This window comes from Carassius gibelio, chromosome B3 (assembly GCF_023724105.1).
Source record: "Carassius gibelio isolate Cgi1373 ecotype wild population from Czech Republic chromosome B3, carGib1.2-hapl.c, whole genome shotgun sequence".
Taxonomy (NCBI): Eukaryota; Metazoa; Chordata; class Actinopteri; order Cypriniformes; family Cyprinidae; genus Carassius; species Carassius gibelio.
This window is the reverse complement of record NC_068398.1, coordinates 16,565,444-16,587,211: the sequence shown is the minus strand read 5'-3', so window position 1 is coordinate 16,587,211 and position 21,768 is coordinate 16,565,444. Positions and strand designations below refer to the sequence as shown.

Here is a 21,768-nt window from a genome sequence, read left to right as displayed (position 1 = left end):
TTTGTTTTGGAGAATAGGAAAAAATAAACATGCAAAAACATGCAAAGTCATGACTCATGTGGATTATTATTATTATTTTGTATATTATGTTTTCATTTTTAGATTTTTATTCGTATTTACCATGTTTTTATGAGCAACAACAAACTGAACATGGACAGCTTACTTTTATTTAATCATAAAAGGCATGTGATGACACTGGAGATGTCAGAGACCACGTGATGTCGCAAAAGGGTTTTCGAACCAGTTTATTTATTCATTTTTGGAACGAACTGTTCGAAAGAACCGATTCGGCTCGGCCTTAACATCACTTCACTGCATCATTACCAGAGACTGACTGTATAAAAACAGATTACACGTCTTCACATTGAGGTAAACCCGACAGAGGAGCTGTAAAGGGGGTGTATGTTTAGGCTACGTCAGCGCTGCCAGCGTGGAGCGGCATGACACCAGGAAGTAACACTATTCAATTGACTGCACAATATATCGAAGAGAGAGGGGACCTGAGCTGGATTTGTGTGCTTTTTGGATTTGCTTCCTTAAAATACACAGCACTCGACGACGCACGGGGGACACGCGTCGGGTACTTGTGACGGGGTTTTTAAACATTGCACGGATAAGCCGCATGTGAAGGTAATGTTAAATGCAGGACAGTGTGTCATTCCCTGAAGGACTCGCTCATTTGATTAAAGTACAGGAAGCTTATTCACTGTCATTGCCATCATTTGTATCAAATATTTACTGTTAGTGCGTGGAGCTTGATACTCGCTGTCTTCTTTAAACGTGAAAGTGTCGCTGAATATTGAAGTGTTAATAGATGGTGGTCTGCAGACCACTTTCATGTGCAAGTGTGAGCCAAAAAAATCAATTGTGTTGCGAAATGAAGTGCTGTGTTAGAACAGGATGCGCATGAGGACATGACATTAAATTGTTCCTTGTCTGGACAAGGTGGACATACCTGATGAGTGCTAGTGTATTGAAATGAGCCTTGTCATCCGACAGGTTTTCGTCTTTTAACACGCCCCACACATCCTGAATATCAGGAATTATTAGTGCAGAAGTGATAAAGCACGAATTAAGACGCGCTGCAGGCTCATTTTACACAAATTAGCACAGTTTACAAATAGACCAGTGTTTGTCTAGTCTGCAAATAGTGTTTGTGCTATTTATTTTGTGCTTAAATGTATAATTATCACAAAAAGACAGAGGCCTAAATGTTTCCTCCTCTCTCACAGTGAGCGAAAGTGCCCTACAGGTGAAATGTATGAGCCTGATGTTACAGCCATTGTCATCAAGTTTGCGAGTTCTCCAGTGTTTCATACAGTGCCCTTCAAACATAACCGTATATATTTACTGTGTAATTGTAGATGATGGACCCTACACTTGCTGAGATGGGAAACCATCTCTCTGATGCCATGAAGATTTTGGAAAGTGGAAAACTGTGAGACTTCACCTTTCATATTGCAATATTTTCAGTAATTGCAATTAGAAATGGCAATGCTTAGCTATCTTTATGTTGACAGTTTAGTTTCACATATAACTGACGTTGTTGGGATGTATTCAGGGAATCTGAACAGGGCAAAGAAAGAAGAAAGTTGAGCTGGAAAGACTTTCCAGGACCCTTGCAAGGAGAGTGAGTGAGACTCCAATACTGTAAATCACACTGTTTCATGTCTTGCTCTGTAACTCTGCCCTGTTCATTTTAAGGCATTTTGTGGGTTTTTATAGTCAGCACATATTAGCTATAAAACACTTGAAGGCCTTTCTTATCCCTTTTCCATATTTTTCTGACAGTGGACAGGATGTTGTCAGCATACTCCAGCTTGTCCAGAACCTGATGCATGGAGAAGATGAAAAGCAGGGTCATCGGTAGGTCACCGCATGCTCTGTTTGTCATCCTAAAGCCTAGAGATGAATCATATAAGAATTATGAACAAGTTTATTAGAAAAATATATTATTACTTTTATTCTACAAGGTCAAGGATGCATTAAATTGGTCAAAAGTGATGGTTAAGACGATGTAAGATTCCTATTTCAAGTTAATACCGTTCTTTTGAACTTTCTGTTCATCAAAGAATCCTAAAGAAAAGTACCACAGATTCCTCAAAATCTGAATCTGTTTTCAACATTGATATATTTCTTAAGCATCAAATCATCATATTAGAATGATTTCTGGAGGATCATGTGACACTGAAGACTGGAGTAATGATACTGAAATTCAGCTTTTCTTTAGTAAAATAAGATCTGTGTTATATATTATTTGTAGAACAAAATGGAAAGTTTCTTTGAGTAACGCCGTAAGCCTTATTTTACTGATTAACCAAACCTATGTTGAAGTATTCTTTAGGGTTGGTGTACACAAATTGACGTCAAGAGCGAACAGCTCCATTATATTGCACCCAGAGCATGTGTAAACCCCTCTGCGTGTGTCATAAAACTATGAACGTCTGTTCAGCAGGATGCAGTATGTCGGAGAGCAGGGACACATGGCTCTACTGGGAAACAGTCTGGCTGCATATATTTCTGTCCTGGAACGAGAAGGATTGAGAAAACTGACCACACGCATCCTGTCGGATACCACTCTCTGGCTCTGCAGGCTTTTCAGGTATGCTCAAGCTCAGATGTGGTTTTGGGGGTTTCTCTTCTCCCTGTCATACACACACTTTTAAGTGATTTAAAGCTATTTTTAGAGATGCGTGTAAAAGCATCAATAATAGGCTCCACCTTTGGTTCACCTCAGCAAATGTTATTGGCAGTGTCTTCACTTAAAAAGCTTAGCCGGCAAAACATTGATCTTTTCATTAGAACAATGACAGATTTAATGCTGAATAAGAGTGGACAAGGGGAATCTTTATCTCAGTCTGTGTGCATCTATTATATGAAATAGGTGCTTTTCCCATTTTATAAGATGATTTTTGAAGCAAATTACTATAAGTTTTAACTTTTTCTACAGGTTTTTTATTTATTTTTATGGATGCACTGATTTTCCAGTTTTGGCTGATACCAATAAGCAAAAATGATTTTCATATAATGTCTGATAAATGGCCAATATTAAAACTCTATAGTGTTTTGTCAAAACAATATAAATAAAACACTAAAAACTAATACCAGTAATTTTAAAGGTTGCTTAATTTAGACATCATAACGTTATGATGAACAGAATAAAAATGCATATCCAATTTGAGATATTTCAAAGTTAATTCTTTTTTTTGTAGATATGAGAATGGCTCTGCATATTATCATGAAGATGACTGTGAGGGGCTGGTGAAGATGTGTCGGCTAGCTATTAATACTCATTATGAGGACTACGCTACAGAGGGCTTCACAGTGCTCAGCTCTAAACCTCCTGTGATTTACCAAAGTGCTGCGTCCAGACCTGGCCTGGGACAGCATCTCTGCAGCCAGGTACAGTGTCACCTCCATGTCACACGTCACTGCAGGAAATGTGTGTGTTTATGTGAGGCTGATAAAGCTTACTTTGATTGATTAGACAATTTTTTGTGTGTTTGTTTTTCAGCTGGGACTGCCTCTGTCAAGTCTTTGTATTGTGCCCTGTAACACCATGTTTGGCTCGCTGCACCAAATGGTAGGAAGTTGTCTCTTGGTAGATAGGTTTATAATTTATTTACGTTTTTAAAAGGGATTTTTCTTGGGCTTACCAAGAATTTGTTTATTTGACCAATACTCAGTAAAATTTAAATGAACTATTTTAATATATTTTAAAATGTATTTTAAAATCAGAATTTTCAGCAGTTATTACTTTAGTCTTCAGTAGCGATGTTTCCATCACCCTGTTTTGATTAAATTTTCCGCATATGTTAAATTTGGAACTTTGGATGGAAACCCAGCTAGTGTCACATGATCCTTTAGAAATCATTGTAATATACTGATTTGACAGTTTTAAGGTAAATAGACAATATTTGTATTTGGAAAGTGGTTTTAGCCTAAATTATTTATATTAAAAAGTGTCACCTAAGTGTATTTTCACGTTTGTCTAGTATTAACCTTAAATGTCTTCTATAGCGTCTTGTTAATTGCATGCCTTTTGTTATTTATTGAGTTTTCGCCATGAAGATAGCCTTGCTGCTGACATGATGGTGTTAAAAAAATGTAATATATAAATAGGTTGCTGGGTTGCTGCTCAAACAATTGGTATCAAAGTTAAAAACAGTTGTGCTACTTAATATTTTTATGAAAGCCGTGATCATTCTTTTCAGGATTCTTTTAAATAGAAATCATCTGTAGCACTATAAATGTCTTTACTATTACTTTTGATCAATTTAATGAGTCCTTGCTTAATAAAAACTTTACTTTATAAAAAAAAAAAAAAATCTTACTGACCCCCTCCCCCCATTTATATTAATACAAGTAAAACATAAACAGGGAATTTGCCTTAGTGCAAATACAAAACACTACAGACAGTCACATGTAACACATTAAATTGAAAGACAAATGAAATTGAAACTTTGGTCGAAAAGTGCAAGTAATGAGACAAGTGTTGAAATGGTGTGTTTTTCACTAACCTGTCTTTGCACAGGATGTTGCATTGCTTGACAAGCTCATCAGAGATGATCGTGAGTCAGGGAAGCTTCCATTGCTGTTGATAGCAAATGCTGGTCAGTCCGCTATTAGACCTTACTTATTCAAGCAGTATAGCTTTTGCAAGCATTTGTTGGTTGTCAGTTTTGCATGCAGTCATTAAAATTCCCTGAATCTCTCAGGAACGCCAGGTGCAGGTCACACAGACAAACTCAGTCGTCTGAAAGAGCTCTGCGTTCAGCACAACATGTGGCTCCATGTGGAGGGGTTGGTATTAGCTGGTCCTGTTTTTGAAGTACCACTTTTACTTGATTTACTTTTTCATTTAAATAAACAGATTTGATGTTTATAGTTAATATTCACCATATAAATTGCTTTTCTGTGCTATTCTTTCAGGGTGAACTTGGCAACACTTGTTCTTGGTCAGGTTTCTTCTACTGTCACAGTATGTTGTTTTTTTTTTTTTTTTGGTTTGGTTTTTTTTAGCACAAATATGCCCGCATTTGTTTCCTTTTCTAAAACATGTGCTGTTATTTTCTTCCTCTCTCTATCAAGGCGGCCACCAAGTGTGATAGTATGACTTTAACTCCAGGGCCGTGGTTGGGCCTGCCGGCTGTGCCTGCTGTCACTCTTTACAGACATGAGGATCCGGCCCTGGTAAGATGGACTGTAATTTTAAACACCAATCATCATTTTAAAGCACGTCATATGGAAATGCAGTCAAAAGATACGACTACTGTGTGCAAAAACCTGATGCTAATTATCCTCCCTGCCGCTTGGGGGCAGTCTCTTGCAGCGGGTCTGACCTCTAGCCAGCCAGTGGAGAAGCTTCGGGCTTTGCCTCTCTGGCTGTCCCTTCAGTACCTTGGGCATGATGGGATTTTACAGAGGATTAAGCATGCCTCGCAGCTAGTGAGTACCCTGCCAACTTAATTTAGATAATAATCCGATGCACTGTACTTTAAACACAAGAATTAATCTGACCTTGTTGGGAATTGATCTGTTTCCCTGTAGACTCAACAGCTGTTGGAGCATCTGAAGACACTGGCTTCAATAAAAACCTCGGTAGGTGAACTTGTCTTCATTCATTTAGCTGTGTGTTGGCACAGAGTCTTTTAGTGTTGCATCACAATCACCACAAAAAAAGAATGTGAATCAAAATGATTTTGAAGCTACTGCATATTAATGAATATTTCCTATGTCCTGAGTTGGTGTTGCTTCCTAGTTCACCCCAAAATGTCGTTACACATCCCAAGTTGCAAGTATAACATTCTTTCTTCCATCAAACACACACGTTTTGAGGAATTTCTAATTTTTCATACTTGCATATAATGAAAATAAATGGGGACTGGAAAGTGATACTCCTTAAAAGTAGCATAAAAGTGGCCCACTTGATTTGGACCTATATTCCAAGCCATACGATAGTTTTGTGTGAGGTACAGATTGAAATATGACATTATTCATGTATCAGCTTCCCTCAGATGGCACCACAAAAAAAAAATGTATGGTAGAAGTGTTAAATAAAGCAATAACTATTTAAATAGTTTTCACTAATTGACAATTGAAATAAAATATAAACATTAAAAGAAAACTTAAAAACTCGACAATGACCGAATTTACCTTTTTTGGTGCACTATACCTTTAAATCTCGATGACATCATCAGCACCTGGCATTTTCAACCAGACAGTATCATCGGGTTAAGATACGTTGTAAGATACGTCAGAAAATATTAATAAGTACTTTACTTTGCACTTTATCTGGCAGCTTCTTGAAATTTTGTTCTTTTCTATCTGTCAGTGGCCCACTTTGTCCTGTCACTCAGAGCATCTAGGCTAAAACCTTAAAAGCAAACACCTCTGTTCTGTGTCACCACCATTAGGATGTCCTTGACAGTGAGGTGTCTCTCATCGAGGCTTTGCGCATGGTAAAGAGCAGAGTGTTCGTCATATGTGTGTTGTGTGAGCGTCAGCACTGTGTGCAGCTCTTATACTGTGAACATAGTGTGGTAGTGAGCGTGGGTGCCTTGGTTTCAGGATGTGGTGTCTCATTCCCGGGTCCCTCCCATCTCCGGGGGCTCGCTGCGGGACGTGCTGGGCTCTCTTATACTCTCTATTGTAGGTGGGACCAACCCTCTGCCTGCTTGATCCCACTCCACTCCTTCTCCCTTTCACTCGCGCTGTTCCTCCACCGTTCCCTCCCTCACCATGTCCACCCATAAGTGCTGGTGCTTAGTTTAAAGGCTTTTATTCGTGTAAAGGCCTGCCAGTGCTACAGGCATGTGCAAAAACATTTGAGAAATGTCACTTCACAGAGCTTGCTGGCCCTCGCTTTGGAGCAATGATGCAGCATCATGGGAATTGAGCAGAAATGATTAAAATGGCCCTTGTGAGAGATGGAGCAAAATTAAGCGGTGATGTTTTCGTGTGTAATACTAACACTTGTTTGTTCAAAATAAACGGCATTGCTATAACAGGAACCACAGTACAACATCTATTTAATGTTTTTAAGATATACAAAGAGGTAGAGACACTCTGTGATATTTATAAGGCTTCGTTTACTTAATTTATGTCGGTGGTGGTTAGACATTTGTTCATGAGAATGCCCAGTAGTCATGAAGGTAGCATTGTTTGATAATTATAATAATGGGCATTTTTTCCTGTAATTTAACGACGTAAGCTTTTCTTAGTGATAACGAAGCTTCCAGCATCAAATAGACATTCCAGCAGCACTAATGCTTGACTTAAGGTCATGTGCCACATTGTCCAGATCAGCGGTTCTCAATTCCAGTCATCCTGACCCCCTGCTCTGCACATTTGGCATGTCTCTCTTTTGTTAACACCTGATTCAGATAATCGGCTCGTCAGAAGTGAGCTTTTGACTGACCCATTGACATGGTCCCTACCCAGTGTTCATTGCTCCCTACTCCCTGAGCAGGGAATATCTGTTGAAGTTTACTTCACTTCTGAACATTCATTCACAGATTCTCAGTGTGATTCTCATATACCTCAGTGAATAAGTACAATTTAAACTAAAGTCTCGCACACTTCAATGCACTTTTAGTGGAACATATACGGTCGCTTCGAACTGGAATCATGGCGGAATATCCTGTGATGTCCATTTCGCAGGGAACTTACAGTACATTTGAATAAAACAAATTTCATAAGAGAGATGTACAAATGTGGAATTAAGGGCTGGAATTAAGAACTGCTGATCCAGATTGACCTGTCAAACCAGTTGAAAGCAAACAAAAAGCCTCATTGCATCACAACAGTTAAATACTAAACCAATTTTGCATTAACATGGTAGTGCCCGCAGCATGACATTAAGACCTCCTGCAGTGAATGCTCATATGTGTAACTGGTGTTTTGAGAGCCTGTCCCCACTCTCTGTGTCTCTCTGATGTTTGTAGGTGGAGGATGAACTGAATTCTCCTGTGGTGGTGTTCAGGTTTTCACAAGACGGCAGCACTCGTAAGTTTCCTTTTCTTGGTTGTATGTGTGTTTATGTAAACCATACATAATCATGTTGGAAATGACACGTGATTTAGGTTGAAGTACCAGCCCGGTGTTTACGAAGCGAAAATTCCTGGAAACAGTCACACGTTCTTTACCAAAAAAAGATAAAACAGCGATGTCAGGCGATTTTGAATTTTGGATGAAAACCATAACCCTAACCACCCTAATTTTTTAACCGGAGTGAACAGACAAAGCGTTAACTGTGTATGATGTTTCACAAGTGATTATGTATTGCATCAAGTAGCATATCACAGAGCTAGGGCAAGAAGTGTATTTGTGGTTGAAAAGTATCAAAATATATTTATATTTGCTGGGGTCGTGTGGAGCCCTTTGAAGCTGCATTGATTCAATTCTGACCTTCAAAAAACTGTCATTTTGACCTTCAACCAGCTGGCCCCCATTGAAGTCCACTATATATGGAGAATTATATAACTTACATTATAAGACTGATATAAGGTTAGGCTTGAGTTAAAAAATCTTGGTTTATGTTCTACTGAAGAAACAAAGTCACCTACATCTTGAATGCCCTGGGGTAAAGAAGATAAATATCAAATTTCCATTTTTGGGTGAACTATCCTTTTAAGAAAATAAACCTGCAAATAATTGCAATTGCAGATTTCAAATATAGAGGGCAACAAAGAGGCAAAACTTACTGACTGCTGCTTTGAAGTGGCAGTAAAGACATTTGTTACAAAAGATTTTGAATAAATGCTGTTCTTTTTTTAAACTTCTATCCATCAAAGATTTATGAAATAAGGGTATCTGCAGAAATGTTATGCATGTATATACTAAAAGATCCTGACCTTTAACAATTTTTTTCTAATTTTCAGCCTCAAGTGGTGGCTCAGTAAAAGGCAATGTTGCAGAGGAAAGAGATATCCTTGATGCCCTTAACAGATGGGTAAATGCTTCTCTTACTCGTGGTGTATTATGATAAATAAATAGGGTGAATTATGAGCATTTATAATAGAGTGCCGAGATCATTTCCATACAAATGAGTTACCGGACTGCTTTGATCTGATTTGACAGTTGGGTGAGCAGTTGGCGCAGCAGGTTCCCCTAAGTGGTGTGGATGTGGTTGAGCTGGAAGATGAGGGCACTTGTGTTCGCTTCAGCCCCCTCATGACCGCTGCGGGTAAGACATTTGGGGCAATGCTAACACCGTGTTCAGGCCTAAGCCATACTGACTTAAGAACTGGAGGCATACACGATAGAGCTAATTATATATTTAAGAAATTAGGGTTATGTGCAAGTTCTATACATTTTAGCACGCCTATATTAAATAGGTGCAAGGAAGAAATCAGAAGAAATTGGCCAGATAGATTTCTGACATTCTGTTTAAATATTTTCCCCAAAAAAATATATAAATAAATAAAGAGAGAGAGGATTGAGAAAAATAATTCCGCAAAAAAGGGCCTTGAGTAGACTATTCTCTATCCTTATGCAAAGATATAAAAGTATCATTGATTTTGCAGTATTGCAGTGGTGAGATCCAATTGAAGTTAACACATCATACTCATAGGGTGTGTGTATGTATGTGTGTGTGTGTGTGTGTAGCTCTAGGCACTCAGGAGAACGACGTGGCTGCACTGGTGGAGAAGCTGGGAGAGATGATTCCGGTGCTGAGCTGCACCCTACGCTTCAGACAGGACTTCAAGGACGAGGTTCTACAACAAGCTTCACTCTCGTACATTGAGGACCAGAGCTGGCCTGGTCTTGGAGTTGTGAGGTGAGACTCTGGAGTCAAACCTGCATCATTTAAAGCAAATTTGACATTACATTCTGTATTAAAAATTGAAAACGTGACCTATTCTGCCAGCTGAGCTAAAAGGATATAGTGACCCTGATATCCTCTGTTCCTCTCTCGCATTGTTGTAAGTTTCCACAGTGTTAAACAGGTTCTTTTTGTTTGTCGTTTGTTTTTTAAAAGGTATGAGGCCAGAAGCACAGACCTGGATGAAGACAAGAGACAATACAGGGTGGAGAAGATCAACAGTGACTTGCTTAAGAAGCTGATGGAGCTTGACACTGACCTCTACTTCTCTGATGGTAAATTCCTGATGGTCTTATGATTGACAGTTGTTGAATTGGTGTAGACCTCAAAACCTCAAAACCTCTGTCTTGTGTGCAGGTCCGGAGTTTTGTGAGGAGAAAAACTGCATATTCATTGGTATGGCAACAGAAGACCTGGATGTGGCAGAGTTGGTGGAAACTATAGTATCTATCGGAAAAGACATTGAGGAAAGTGGAAAGGTTTGCACTGACTTTTGCTTTGGATGGGTGTTTAATAATGGAAGGAGAAAATGAAAATCTGAACCCTAAGAAGATGTAATGCATCTGTGTGTTTTTGTGGCTAGTTTTTTGAGAACATGACGGAGGTTGTGAGAAGAGGAATACAGGAAGCTGAGCAGCAACTTCAGAAAGCAAATGAAGAGAAACTTATGGAGGAGGTGAGTGAATATATCTTGGTGGACAGTAGGGTCCATAAATCTGAGATCACAAGATCTTATTCAAACCTGTAAAATACACGAAGAAACGTTATGGCATAAAGTGGTCGAGAAATATTTAAAGGGGTCATGAACTGCCATTGTTTTTAGTTGTCTTTTTGTACTCTAAGGTACAGTTATTTTATCAAGATTTTTACATAAAAAAACAACATTTAGAAGTAATAGGCTATTTTCTTTCCTGTTATTAGCTCTCTCATCTGCGGACGTAAATAACCACTGCTATGATCCACGGTAAAATGAAGTGAACGAAGGACCAAGTTCTTACTGACGTGGTCTCGATCTTCATTAAAAATAAAGTTCATTCACTCTTTTCTAATGTTAGGTTCAGAAGGAAGGCATTAAATTACATTTAGCAGACGCTTTTATCCAAAGCGACTTACAAATGAGGACAATGGAAGCAATCAAAAACAACAAAAGAGCATTAATATACAAGTGCTATAACAAGTCTCAGGTAGCTTTAACGCAGTACACATAGCAAGGGCTTTTAAATGATATAATAAATTAAAAGAAAACTAATAGAATAGTAAAAGAATAGAGAAAACGAGTGTTCGAGATCTTTTTTTTTTTTGCAATGCAAGGGTGGAGGTTGCATTGCAACTCTCTTTTTACACGGCGTGGCACTGCAAAGTGTCTTGTTGTCTTCGGAGCATCTTTATCGTTTTGTTTCTTCGTAGACCTGCACATTCCCCTCTCAGTATTCACACTACATGTGCAAATCAGTAGGCGGGGCTAAACTGGCAGCAATGTAGAAGCAGGCGTTGATCTTCTTCAGCAGAGGCGGGGTTTATCCACATTATTACATCATAGAGTAGAACATTCCACAAGCTGTCGCTTTGGCAGATTAGCTTCAATAAAAGCTGTTATTAGACTAATGAGTGTTTTGAGTTCTGAAACTTACAGGATGTTTTTATAGTACAATGACCTCTTTTATGTCAACAGATCAAGGGAATTTTGGTTTCCACAGTTCATAACCCCCTGACCCCTTTTCTTTCACTTGATTTATTTTAATATGTGATATTTTGCATGTGACTCCATGCGATCATGATCAAGACAAACCAAATACTAAAACATTCTGAAATTAATTTTCAGTTTCAACAATGCTGGTTTCATCATTTTATTAAATAGTTTTCTGATGAAATCATTACAAAATGTTTCTTTTCAGGGTGTGCTTCGACAGATCCCTCTGGTGGGCTCTGTGCTCAACTGGTTCTCCCCAGTTCAGGCCTCTGTCAAAGGAAGAACTTTCAACCTAGCTGAAGGTATAGATGTTTTAAAGTTTGTTATGCACAAAAATGTCCAATAAATATCAGTTTAATTGTAGTTTTCAGGTTTTTATAGCATCTATTCTACCTCCATAGGTTGTCTGGACAGCACCGAGCCTGTTTATTCTGTAAAAGCCCAGATTAATAAAGAAGCCTCCCTTGATTCCCCCAAGTCTGTCACCAAACAGTTTCCAGGTAACGCTAAGATCATTGTGACCCTAATTATACCGAATTACTTTGTGTCCACAAAATAATTAAATTGACAGCGCTCTCAGGGTTAATCAAACCATGTGATTCACAGGCCAAAAACTCTTCCGGCGGCACGGAGCGGGCTCAGACTCAGTCAGTGATACCAGCTCTGTCAGCCACCTCGAAGAATCATTCAGGGAAACGGCACACGTGCAGGCCATCGATGCCGAGGAGGCAGAGGTTCCTCAGGAGCATCACGTCCACATAGAGACGGAAACGGCTTTGTCAGACCAGCGTGTACCAGAGGGACAAGAGACCGAGAGTGTAGACGCCCTTAGATAAGACCACTCCTAAAGGGATGTCCCACAGGTTGGCTTTGTCTCACAGAGGAATCTGCGTCCGTGACCTTGATGCCTTGAGCAACCCACTCTTGAAATTAAGGAAAGAAGCAGCTTTAAATGCAAATAGCAAAACACTGGAATCTCATGGAAGTAATGTCTGAGTATACGTCCCTTTTTTTTCTCGTAATCAGTTGCACATTTTTAAGGTTTCGGTTAATCATATATTATAGGATCTCTCCTCACAGTTCTTTGTGCATTGCCAGTATATCCTTCCATGATGGCTGACACAGCTGTTACGTTTTGGTGTTGCACGCTTATCTTTGTCATCTATAGGCCTGTCTGACAGGTTTTTTTGATCCATTTCCACACATTATTTACACAACGAAAGGGCTATTGTGGCCTTACCGTCATGTACATTAATGTAAAAATGTCTTGTTTGCCAAAAGCTGGTCTAGCTCTATGTACTCTCCACTGGCAGACGCGTGAGAAGGAAGGTTGAGGCTTGAAGACTCATGCAGCTGTTTCTAATCAAACCATAGCCTTATTGCACTTTTATGTACAGAATGTCACACTTTAATCAGAACCGCAGAATATTTATTTATTCTATAAATAATTATCTTTAAGGACATTAGGCTATTTAGAATTAAGTAACATTTGCTAAAATAAGAGGAATAAATAATGATAAAATCAAATCAAACAGATATCCATCCAGCCCTTTAGGAAAGTTTACCAGAAGTGAAATGATTATCATATACTGTTGTCACTGTGAAGAATGTTTCAGAGATGTCTCTTTTGATGTGTATGAAGGCTAAATATAATGTACTGAAATGAAGATCCTTATTTGTTGTTTACACCAATGTTAACTGTTCTTAGCACATAAAAAAAGCTTGCTACTGGGGAAATTATGTAGTTTCTTTTAGCATATGAATATTGTGTGAATAATTAATGGAAGGGAAATTCACTACAGCTAGAACACGTCCATCCATATTTTTGGAGGGTATAAGGTGCTCTTTTCGTAACTGTGCTTCCTTACTGAATAATGTAATTGTTGATCTGCTCATCTTTTCAAAATGATTCTGTCTTAACTGGTGCAATAAAGCATTGTTTTTTCTTTTTCTTTGGGGGAGATAAGTGCTGACTTGAAATGTTGTGTCAAAAGTAAGAATAGAGTGGTTTTTATAATTACTATTTTATTTTACAATGAGCAGTTATGTAAATGACAATAAAGAAAATGGTACAAAAAAAAAAAATAAGAGCTTGGAGAGTTTTTCTTTTTTCTTTTTTTTTCCCCAAAACGCTGAACTTAATGTAAGCAGTTAGTTAAAACAGGTGCTTTATCACATCATTAAAATTATTTAGAAATAAGCTTAAAATACATTTTAAAAGCAAATTTAAACCATTCAAATTTTATTTTAGTTATATCTATTTTATAGTTGCGGTTAACGGAAATATACTCTTTAGTTAGTAAAAAAAAAAAAAAGAGGTCAGCAAACGACCGGGTTCATCCATAATGCGGAAATGTAGTTTATTATACCAACGCCGCACGTTCTTTCAGAACCAAAAGCACTACATTTCCCAGAATCCCATTCGCTGTTGCTCCGCGAGGTCAGGGGAGTCGTCAGCACACACGAGGACTCATTTCGAGTGCTTAGTCAAACCTCCCTTTTCTCTCGCCCCTCGCTGAGAGACACCGGCTGTTTGATTTCTACCAAACGGGGGGAAGGCCACAGTCCACTAACAAAGTTTTCACGAAGCACGGGGTGACATTAACAGCGGCTAAGGCCGGGCACGAAAGCGATCTAGTCCGTGGCTTGAAAGCGTGTGTGTGGAGCGGAGCAGCAGATGGACGCAATGGAGGCGATAGACACTGCTCCTGATTCCTGGGATCAGGAGGACGATGGCGAGGCCCAGGTCGACGAGCAACTTTCCAACGATTTTTCTACCAGCCTAAACGTGGACGCCAAGCCTTTTGTCCCCAACGTGCACGCTGCGGAATTCATCCCGACTTTCGGCCAGAAGGGCTCCACGGAAACGGTGGAGTCAGCGGGTGAGTTCCCGGTTATTTAACGACAGTTAGCCGCATTAGCTGTTAGCCGCACACACGCTTGTTCGCGTGAGCTTAGCACGGATGCTAACGAACACCAGAGTTATCGTCAACGACTCGGAGCGGAAACGGGGCCAACGTGTAATTTGCGATTTAACAAGCTGAAAAACTTTCTTGACGTGAATAAGAAGTGTTCAATAACACCGTAACCGTTGCTCGTGCTAGAAAGTGATTTAGTTTAATGGAGACTTTGTGTGTAGGTGCTTGTAAAGCAATTTTAGACGAATAACAACATATAACTTGATGATATAGATTTACGTGTATTCGGTTTAATTGTTTGTTATTTATGTAATTTGTTATTTAATTTTTATTAACACGTAAACTTGCACAAAGGGTGCTTGCGTTTGGTTTGCATAAAAATATCATCAAAACTGATAATCAGGGGCCTGGAGTTTCACAAAAAAAAACATTTTTCCCCATGCTTGAATTCTTTGTTTGAGGGGCTCTTTTTGGCTGATTGTTTAAGGGTGGGTTTTATCCCTCGTGCTGTCTTCCTGCAGACGTGGTGTACCATTATGTGTTGTGCTGATATACTGTAACAATGGAAGACAGTTGTTGGTCTGATCCGCTTAAATCACGACTCTAGGAAACTGGACATGTTCAACATCATCTGTGCAAATACAGAAGCATTTACCACTGATATCAAGGCAGCTAAGTGTTTTCACTACAGCAAAGTTTCTAAACTCTTACCTGAAGCCTTTGTGTCAGCTGTTGTGTTTGAATACATTGTGTTTGTAAGGTACACACTGCAGGTCTTCTGAGAAAGATCAGTGTAGCGTGTAATGAAGGTAAACGTTGTGATCTGATCTGCTTATTAAACTTTTTCATGCTTAGTTAACTTACTATCTTTGGAGAGCAATTTATGGTACTCAGAATATGTCTTTTATTAGACTATGATTTCTGTAAGTGATTGTGTTACAAAATAAAATGTCCTTTTGGACAAAAAAAATGGAAGTGTTTTTGGTGATCCATTAAACTATTTTTGTCTTGCAACAAGTGGACGATATGCCATTCAACAAACTCCCATTACACAGTGCAGGTTGTTGTCTGTAAATGTGTCAATGTTGTCATGCAGTTTCCCTTTTAAGATGATTCATCTTATTAGTAACTAGACTGTCCTGTGTAATTACAGCTGTAAAAAGAAGCGTCTTCTATTCGTGCAGGTCCCGATGCAGACGCCAGTGTGGAAGTGTCAGAAGCTGAGGGTAAGTAAATGCTGAGACACACAACCACAGTTTGCTTCACATCCCTGTAATAATGATGACAAACATACAGATGAGTCTGTGGCTAGTAACTTGTGCTTGCTCGCTTTCCAGTTTCCAACGATCTAACACACGTCCTGTTCACACCGAGATGAATGTTTCATGTGAATAATTCAATGTGATAAGCATTTTACTTTGAATTAACATGTTAATGCTTCTGTTTAAATGGAACTTAACCAGAAAAATAAAACTTTTCAACCGATACAAACCGTGCTCTTGGTCATACGCTCAAGAGCTGTCGCCGTTACATAAAACCAAGACTTGGTGGCACTCATGAGCCAAGTATTTAACCAGATTGTGGTGTATTTAGGTAAAGTTTGATAAACACCAAAGTGAAGGGAAAAATTGTAATCTAAATGTCTGTTGGAAACAAATATTGGTACACAGTGAGAAACTGGTATAAAAAATTACCATATTTTCCAGACTATAAGTCACACTTTTTTTCATAGTTTGGCTGGTCCTGCGACTTATAGTCAGATGCCACTTATTTATCAAAATTAATTTGACATGAACCCAGAGAAATGAACCAAGAGAAAACATTACCGTCTGCAGCCACGAGAGGGCGCTCTATGCTGCTCATTGCTCCTGTAGTCTACACTGAAAACATAGAGCGCCCCCTCGCGGCTGTAAAAATAAATAAATGCGACTTATAGTCCAGTGCGACTTGTTTTTTTCCTCATCATGACATATTTTTGGACTGATGCGACTTATACTCAGGTGCAACTTATAGTCCGAAAAATACGGTAAGAGTTGCATAGCGTGAACTGGGGTGTTCCTTACTGTCTATTCCAGCGCCACCAACTGTAAGAGAGTAAATGTGCATATTCATTCAGCCTGTTTGCCATTTCTAATGCATTAGATTGAATTTTCTTGCTGAACGTTCATGTTGGTGAGAACAGACCTTCACCTTGCTAACAGACACAAGAAGAGCTATTTTGTTTGTTGTTGTTTTTTTTTTTATTACTGTGTTTTCATGTCATCTTGATTTCTACGTTTTGTTATGGTTCAAAATAGCTTTTAGGCACAAATATGTTGACACCAGACACAGCAGTATTAGTCAGAACGGAAACAACTGTTACTGCTCAAGATCAACAGTGATTGGATAAACAGTGTAAAGTGATCATGTTGACTTTGACATCAGCTCCGCCCATGGAGAACGGCGATGCAGAGATGGCATCAGATGACACCTGGGAGCAGAAAGGGAGTGAGCCCAGCCAGGCTGAGGCAGAGCCAGGAGGCAGCCCTGGAGGAGACGGGGGTCAGGCTGGAGAAGACTCTCCTCAAGAGGAAGGAATGGAGGAGGAGGAGGAAGTAGTGCCAACACCTAAAGTAGTCCCCACACAGCCAAATGCCCCCAAGAAGGAACATGTTAATGTAGTCTTCATTGGCCATGTCGGTTAGTGTTTGCATACTGCATTTACATGATGTATTCGATGCCAGTGTCCTGTTTAAACTCCTCAAGCGCTGTTTACTTTTGGGTTCATTTCCATTAAAAGATTTTTAATGTTAAGGCCAGATTGAGTTTTAGATTTAGATAGACTTTAAATAAATCAATATTTTTTTAGTTTATAGACTTTTCTATTGTTCACTTGCTTTGGATTCCTTAATATATCGCTGGCGTCATGCTGAGTTATAATATGTATCTTTGCAAGATCTCCATGCCATTTCTTAGTAGTTTTGGTGTTTTTAATTTTTTTTTTTCATTCATCTCATGAGTTTCATTCATCTCATTTTTTTTGCACTTGGCTCTAATTTGCTTGGATTTGTTATATAACCGCTTAATTATTAATCAGTTACCCTCAAGGCATCTGTTCATACATATCTCAAGAGCATCATGGGGAACACTTTTAACATGTCTTTAGAGAACAGAATTTTACCGTTTTTATCTGTCCTGGCCTCACCCTGTCTCTTTCTTATCTCGCCTTCCTCCAGATGCTGGAAAGTCAACTATTGGAGGACAAATCATGTGAGTTGATGATTTTGCCGCAGTTTTAAACAGATGTTGGTTTTTCAGTCCCATGTTTCTTGATAGCTGATATTCTGCCCCTCCTCCGCAGGTATTTAACAGGAATGGTGGACAAACGAACTCTGGAGAAGTACGAGAGGGAAGCCAAGGAGAAGAACAGGGAAACTTGGTAATTAGCTTAGTTAAGTTTATTTACCAGAACATCTGGTGGGCAGTCAAACCCATTCCCTCCATAAACAGCTGAAGCTCATAACACTGCAGTACTTTTTTTTTTTTTGCCCAAGGTGGAGCAGTTTTTCATAGTTAATGGTTTTCCTCAGGTACCTCTCTTGGGCCCTTGACACAAACCAGGAGGAAAGAGACAAAGGGAAGACTGTGGAAGTCGGACGTGCATACTTTGAGACCGAGAAAAAGCACTTTACCATTCTGGATGCACCAGGCCACAAAAGCTTTGTGCCCAACATGATTGGGGGTGCTTCTCAGGCTGATTTGGCAGTGCTGGTGAGTCATAGTATAGAATAGGCACTCAAAAAGAGCCGTGAGAAATATCCACTCATGCTACCTGCATGAACTCCATAGGAAAAAAATCTGCATGATCTCCATAGGAAAAAAGCCTCTCCACTGTTGAGCTGTGAGCAGATTCAATGTGTTAATGACACAGTAGAGGGCGCTATTTGTCTGTCTCAAAAGGCTTGACTTTCGCTGGAAGCCCAGAAAACTTACTGCCTGTTCATTCACTTCAGCCTCTCAATTCATTTCTTTATTTCTATCTGAAGGTAATCTCTGCAAGGAAAGGCGAGTTTGAAACGGGCTTTGAGAAAGGAGGCCAGACGCGGGAGCATGCCATGTTGGCCAAAACTGCTGGAGTCAAGCATTTGATTGTACTTATAAACAAAATGGATGACCCAACAGTGAACTGGAGTCTGGAGAGGTCAGGAGATGGACATTTATACACAGAGACTATTGTTACTGTATTTTATTTGGTTTTGTGAAAAAAATGGTATTGAGTGTTAATCCGTTTATCCTGTTTTCACATAGATACGAAGAATGTAAGGAGAAACTTGTTCCTTTTTTGAAGAAAGTCGGGTTCAACCCCAGGAAAGATGTTCATTTCATGCCATGTTCGGGACTTACTGGGTCCAATCTGAAGGAGCCAGCAGAGTACTGCCCTTGGTATACGTAAGTGCTGATTTGTGGTTATTCAGTTTTTGTTTGATTGCTTTTTGACAAGTGTATAAAAAAATAAATCACTGGCTTTCAACCTTTTTGACTCCCAAGCCATCCCTTCTAAGATTAAATATTGAAATATTCCTCTTGTGCTTCTGTAATAAGAATAAATAAGCTAAAAAATATGATGTCAGTTTATGATTGTACTTTCTCCTATGTAATATTCTAATTTAGTTCTATTACCATAGGCTTTATGGTACTTACTGGGGACCCCCTACAACTTGGCTGAGATGTCCTGATTGTCCAGGGCCCCCGGTTAAGAACCACTGCTTTAAATATCATAAAAGTACAGAAATAATGTGTCTCACTTGTGTGTATTATGGACAGAGGGTTACCATTCATTCCACATCTGGACAGTTTGCCAAACTTCAACAGATCAAGTGATGGACCAGTCAGGTTACCCATAGTAGACAAATATAAGGTCAGTTGAGGAGAAGGGAAATAAATATATAAATGCCCCCTCCCCCGTTGTTATCTTGAACTGTATGAATACTTTTAACTTCATAATACATCACTTTGGTTCCTTTAGCCCTTTTACTTTTAAAAAAAAATAAATAATAATAATTCTGTTGTCCCTTCACATGGTTTTAAAAAAAAATTGCTTCTGGTGTTTTTGCAGGATATGGGCACTGTGGTATTGGGAAAATTGGAGTCGGGATCAATCAGCAAAGCTCAGCAACTTGTTATGATGCCCAACAGGGTAAGGTTATTGTAACGTAAGCCATTAAAACGTCAGGTTTTGTGGAAAGAATTGACTGGCAGATCTGTGCCTGTCTCATCTGTGTGCAGCACACTGTGGAGGTGCTGAGTTTGCTTTCTGACGATGTTGAAACCGATGATGCCAGTCCGGGAGAGAACTTGAAGTTGCGACTCAAAGGCATTGAAGAGGAGGAGATCTTGCCAGGTTTCATCCTCTGCACCGCTGAGAACCTTTGCCACACTGGGCGCACGTTTGATGCCCAGGTCAGTGAACTCCACTGTAATTAAAAGAATGATACAAGTTCAGCTCTATCAGTATGATTACTGCAGTACTTCATATTAATTGTGCTTTGGTCTCTGTCATCTCAGATAGTCATCATTGAACACAAGTCAATCATCTGCCCAGGTTACAATGCAGTTCTTCATATCCACACCTGCATTGAAGAAGTGCAAATTACGGTAATGGCTGCAAATGTTGTTGTTTTTTACATTTAGTATTTGTGCAGAAATTCTCTTATAGCGTAAATCTGTGGCCATAATGAATGGGTGCCCTCATTAAGAGTGAGTTCTGTATCAAAGTGGTTTAAATGAGCCTGTGGCCCCTTTTACAGGCCTTAATCTGTCTGGTAGACAAAAAGACGGGGGACAAGAGCAAAACGCGACCCCGCTTTGTCAAACAGGACCAAGTGTGCATTGCTCGCCTAAGAACAGCTGGGACCATCTGCCTTGAGACCTTCAAAGATTTCCCTCAAATGGGACGCTTCACCTTACGAGATGAAGGTGAGGGGACATTATTGGCAAAAGCAGCTCTCTAACTTGTCGTTAACTTGGATTTTCAATTTAAATGTGTTTTGTGAATGTCTTGTCTTTTAGGGAAAACCATTGCCATTGGAAAAGTGTTGAAACTTGTTGCTGAGAAGGACTGAAAAGAACGATTGGTGGTTGTGAAACGACTGACCGAGGCGGAGGCAGATGCTGCTTCAGCCGCAGCACACTTCATAGCCCTCCTGTCCTTTCTCCTCTCCACCTCCCGAAGACCAGCTTAAAAAACTTCTCTTAAAGAAACCTGTTTTTAAGCAAATGAAAATGAAATCAAGTCCACATGTGTCAGCTTTCTCATATTGAGAGCTCAGCGATGCCATTGTTTTAGGTTCTCCCCCAATGACCTGTTCTTCATCAGTCTGCACATGTTAAACGGCAAGAGAAACTTTTTTTATTTTATTTTTTATCATTTTTCTTTTTGCTTCCATCAGAGAAATATAATGGCAGCAAATACAGTAAACGTATGTGGACCAAGATTTGCTTGTTAACAAAGTGATTTATGAGCAGTAATGTTTGAATGATTAACCAATGGAAACCAAAATGTTAATATCTTGGTTGTACATGTCTCCCATTGCTTATTCCCATTTTGGTTTCTGTTCACATAGCGTTCTTGCAAAGTGCATGAGCGTATTCACGTTATTAAAGCATCTTCTATGACAATAAAATATAAAACTGGGGAAAAAAATTAATTCTTGAATTCTTTTGTTCTATATGATGGCATTTCTTCTTTAAAAAAAGTAAAGAAAAGAGAGAAATGTGATAGAAATTTGTTTAAACCTGTATCTCTGTCCTGTTATACAGATGTCTTGGTAACCCCTTTTTTAAAAATGCTTTCTGTGTTTCTATATTTCTCCTTTAACTTGGACTCTATTTCTATTTTTCATGTTTAGTCAAAGATAGAAATCCTAAGTATTATGCATTACTAATTCATATATCACTGAATACATTGCATGTGCAAACTGCAACGATATTTTCAGTGTTGGCAGATGGTTTAAATCCCTTGTCCGGTAAATGATGTGTTCATTATGAACTATCTTTAGCCCTTTGCACAAACCGGTTGCAATGTGATCTTTGTATTTGTGGGTGCATTTGCTCAAATAGGGCAGTGTGGTCCAGCTCCAGATGTTCACACTGACACACCCACAGGGAGTGGCTTTCTCTGCACTGTATTTTGTGGGTAAGTACAGTAACTGGCACGCAGAAGTGGAACAAGAGCTTCTGTATAACCATTGATGGTCTCTGAGCTTTCAAAGTAAGTGTACTTCATTTTTTGATTTACAAAGTTTTTTTTATATATATAAAATGATTGTGAATGGTTTTTCAATAAAAGCAATATT

At 39.1% G+C, this 21,768-nt stretch overlaps 2 protein-coding genes across 7 annotated transcripts; both read left to right on the top strand.

Annotated features, from left to right (window-relative positions):
* Positions 1-236: 236 nt before the first annotated feature.
* pdxdc1 (pyridoxal-dependent decarboxylase domain containing 1) lies at positions 237-13,604 on the top strand. 6 transcript variants are annotated; one of them, XM_052552994.1, is made up of 24 exons: positions 237-369; positions 1,365-1,438; positions 1,562-1,630; positions 1,792-1,866; positions 2,456-2,602; positions 3,213-3,402; positions 3,515-3,583; positions 4,535-4,613; positions 4,719-4,803; positions 4,933-4,981; positions 5,092-5,193; positions 5,323-5,448; positions 5,551-5,601; positions 6,417-6,461; positions 7,947-8,007; positions 8,883-8,953; positions 9,082-9,187; positions 9,610-9,781; positions 9,983-10,101; positions 10,184-10,305; positions 10,410-10,502; positions 11,722-11,818; positions 11,918-12,016; positions 12,123-13,604. In XM_052552994.1, exons 2-24 carry the CDS (start codon positions 1,365-1,367, stop codon positions 12,350-12,352), a joined length of 2,331 nt encoding a protein of 776 aa, XP_052408954.1. In that variant the 5' UTR covers positions 237-369; the 3' UTR covers positions 12,353-13,604. The 6 variants fall into 6 exon arrangements, with proteins under 6 accessions (XP_052408954.1, XP_052408952.1, XP_052408955.1 ...); XM_052552992.1 differs by having other exon boundaries at positions 2,453-2,602; XM_052552993.1 differs by lacking the exon at positions 237-369 and adding an exon at positions 382-630 and having other exon boundaries at positions 2,453-2,602.
* Positions 13,605-13,946: 342 nt separating this feature from the next.
* On the top strand, positions 13,947-21,120 carry gspt1l (G1 to S phase transition 1, like). The gene is made up of 14 exons (XM_052553002.1): positions 13,947-14,398; positions 15,619-15,660; positions 16,859-17,113; positions 17,650-17,683; positions 17,775-17,852; positions 18,004-18,184; positions 18,460-18,614; positions 18,722-18,862; positions 19,238-19,331; positions 19,530-19,610; positions 19,700-19,873; positions 19,979-20,068; positions 20,221-20,389; positions 20,483-21,120. The coding sequence occupies exons 1-14, from the start codon at positions 14,194-14,196 to the stop codon at positions 20,533-20,535; spliced, it is 1,752 nt and encodes a 583-aa protein (XP_052408962.1). The 5' UTR covers positions 13,947-14,193; the 3' UTR covers positions 20,536-21,120.
* The last annotated feature ends 648 nt before the right edge of the window (positions 21,121-21,768 follow it).

Excerpts from the sequence above, each read along its gene's own strand:
- gspt1l (XM_052553002.1), top strand. The coding sequence starts at position 14,194 with ATGGACGCAATGGAGGCGATAGACACTGCTCCTGATTCCTGGGATCAG. Across the intron at positions 17,853-18,003 it reads GAGAAGAACAGGGAAACTTG|GTACCTCTCTTGGGCCCTTG; the intron begins GTAATTAGCTTA and ends GGTTTTCCTCAG. Across the intron at positions 19,332-19,529 it reads CCATAGTAGACAAATATAAG|GATATGGGCACTGTGGTATT; the intron begins GTCAGTTGAGGA and ends GTGTTTTTGCAG.
- pdxdc1 (XM_052552992.1), top strand. The coding sequence starts at position 1,365 with ATGATGGACCCTACACTTGCTGAGATGGGAAACCATCTCTCTGATGCC. Across the intron at positions 1,631-1,791 it reads CCAGGACCCTTGCAAGGAGA|TGGACAGGATGTTGTCAGCA; the intron begins GTGAGTGAGACT and ends TTTTTCTGACAG. Across the intron at positions 6,462-7,946 it reads TCATCGAGGCTTTGCGCATG|GTGGAGGATGAACTGAATTC; the intron begins GTAAAGAGCAGA and ends TGATGTTTGTAG.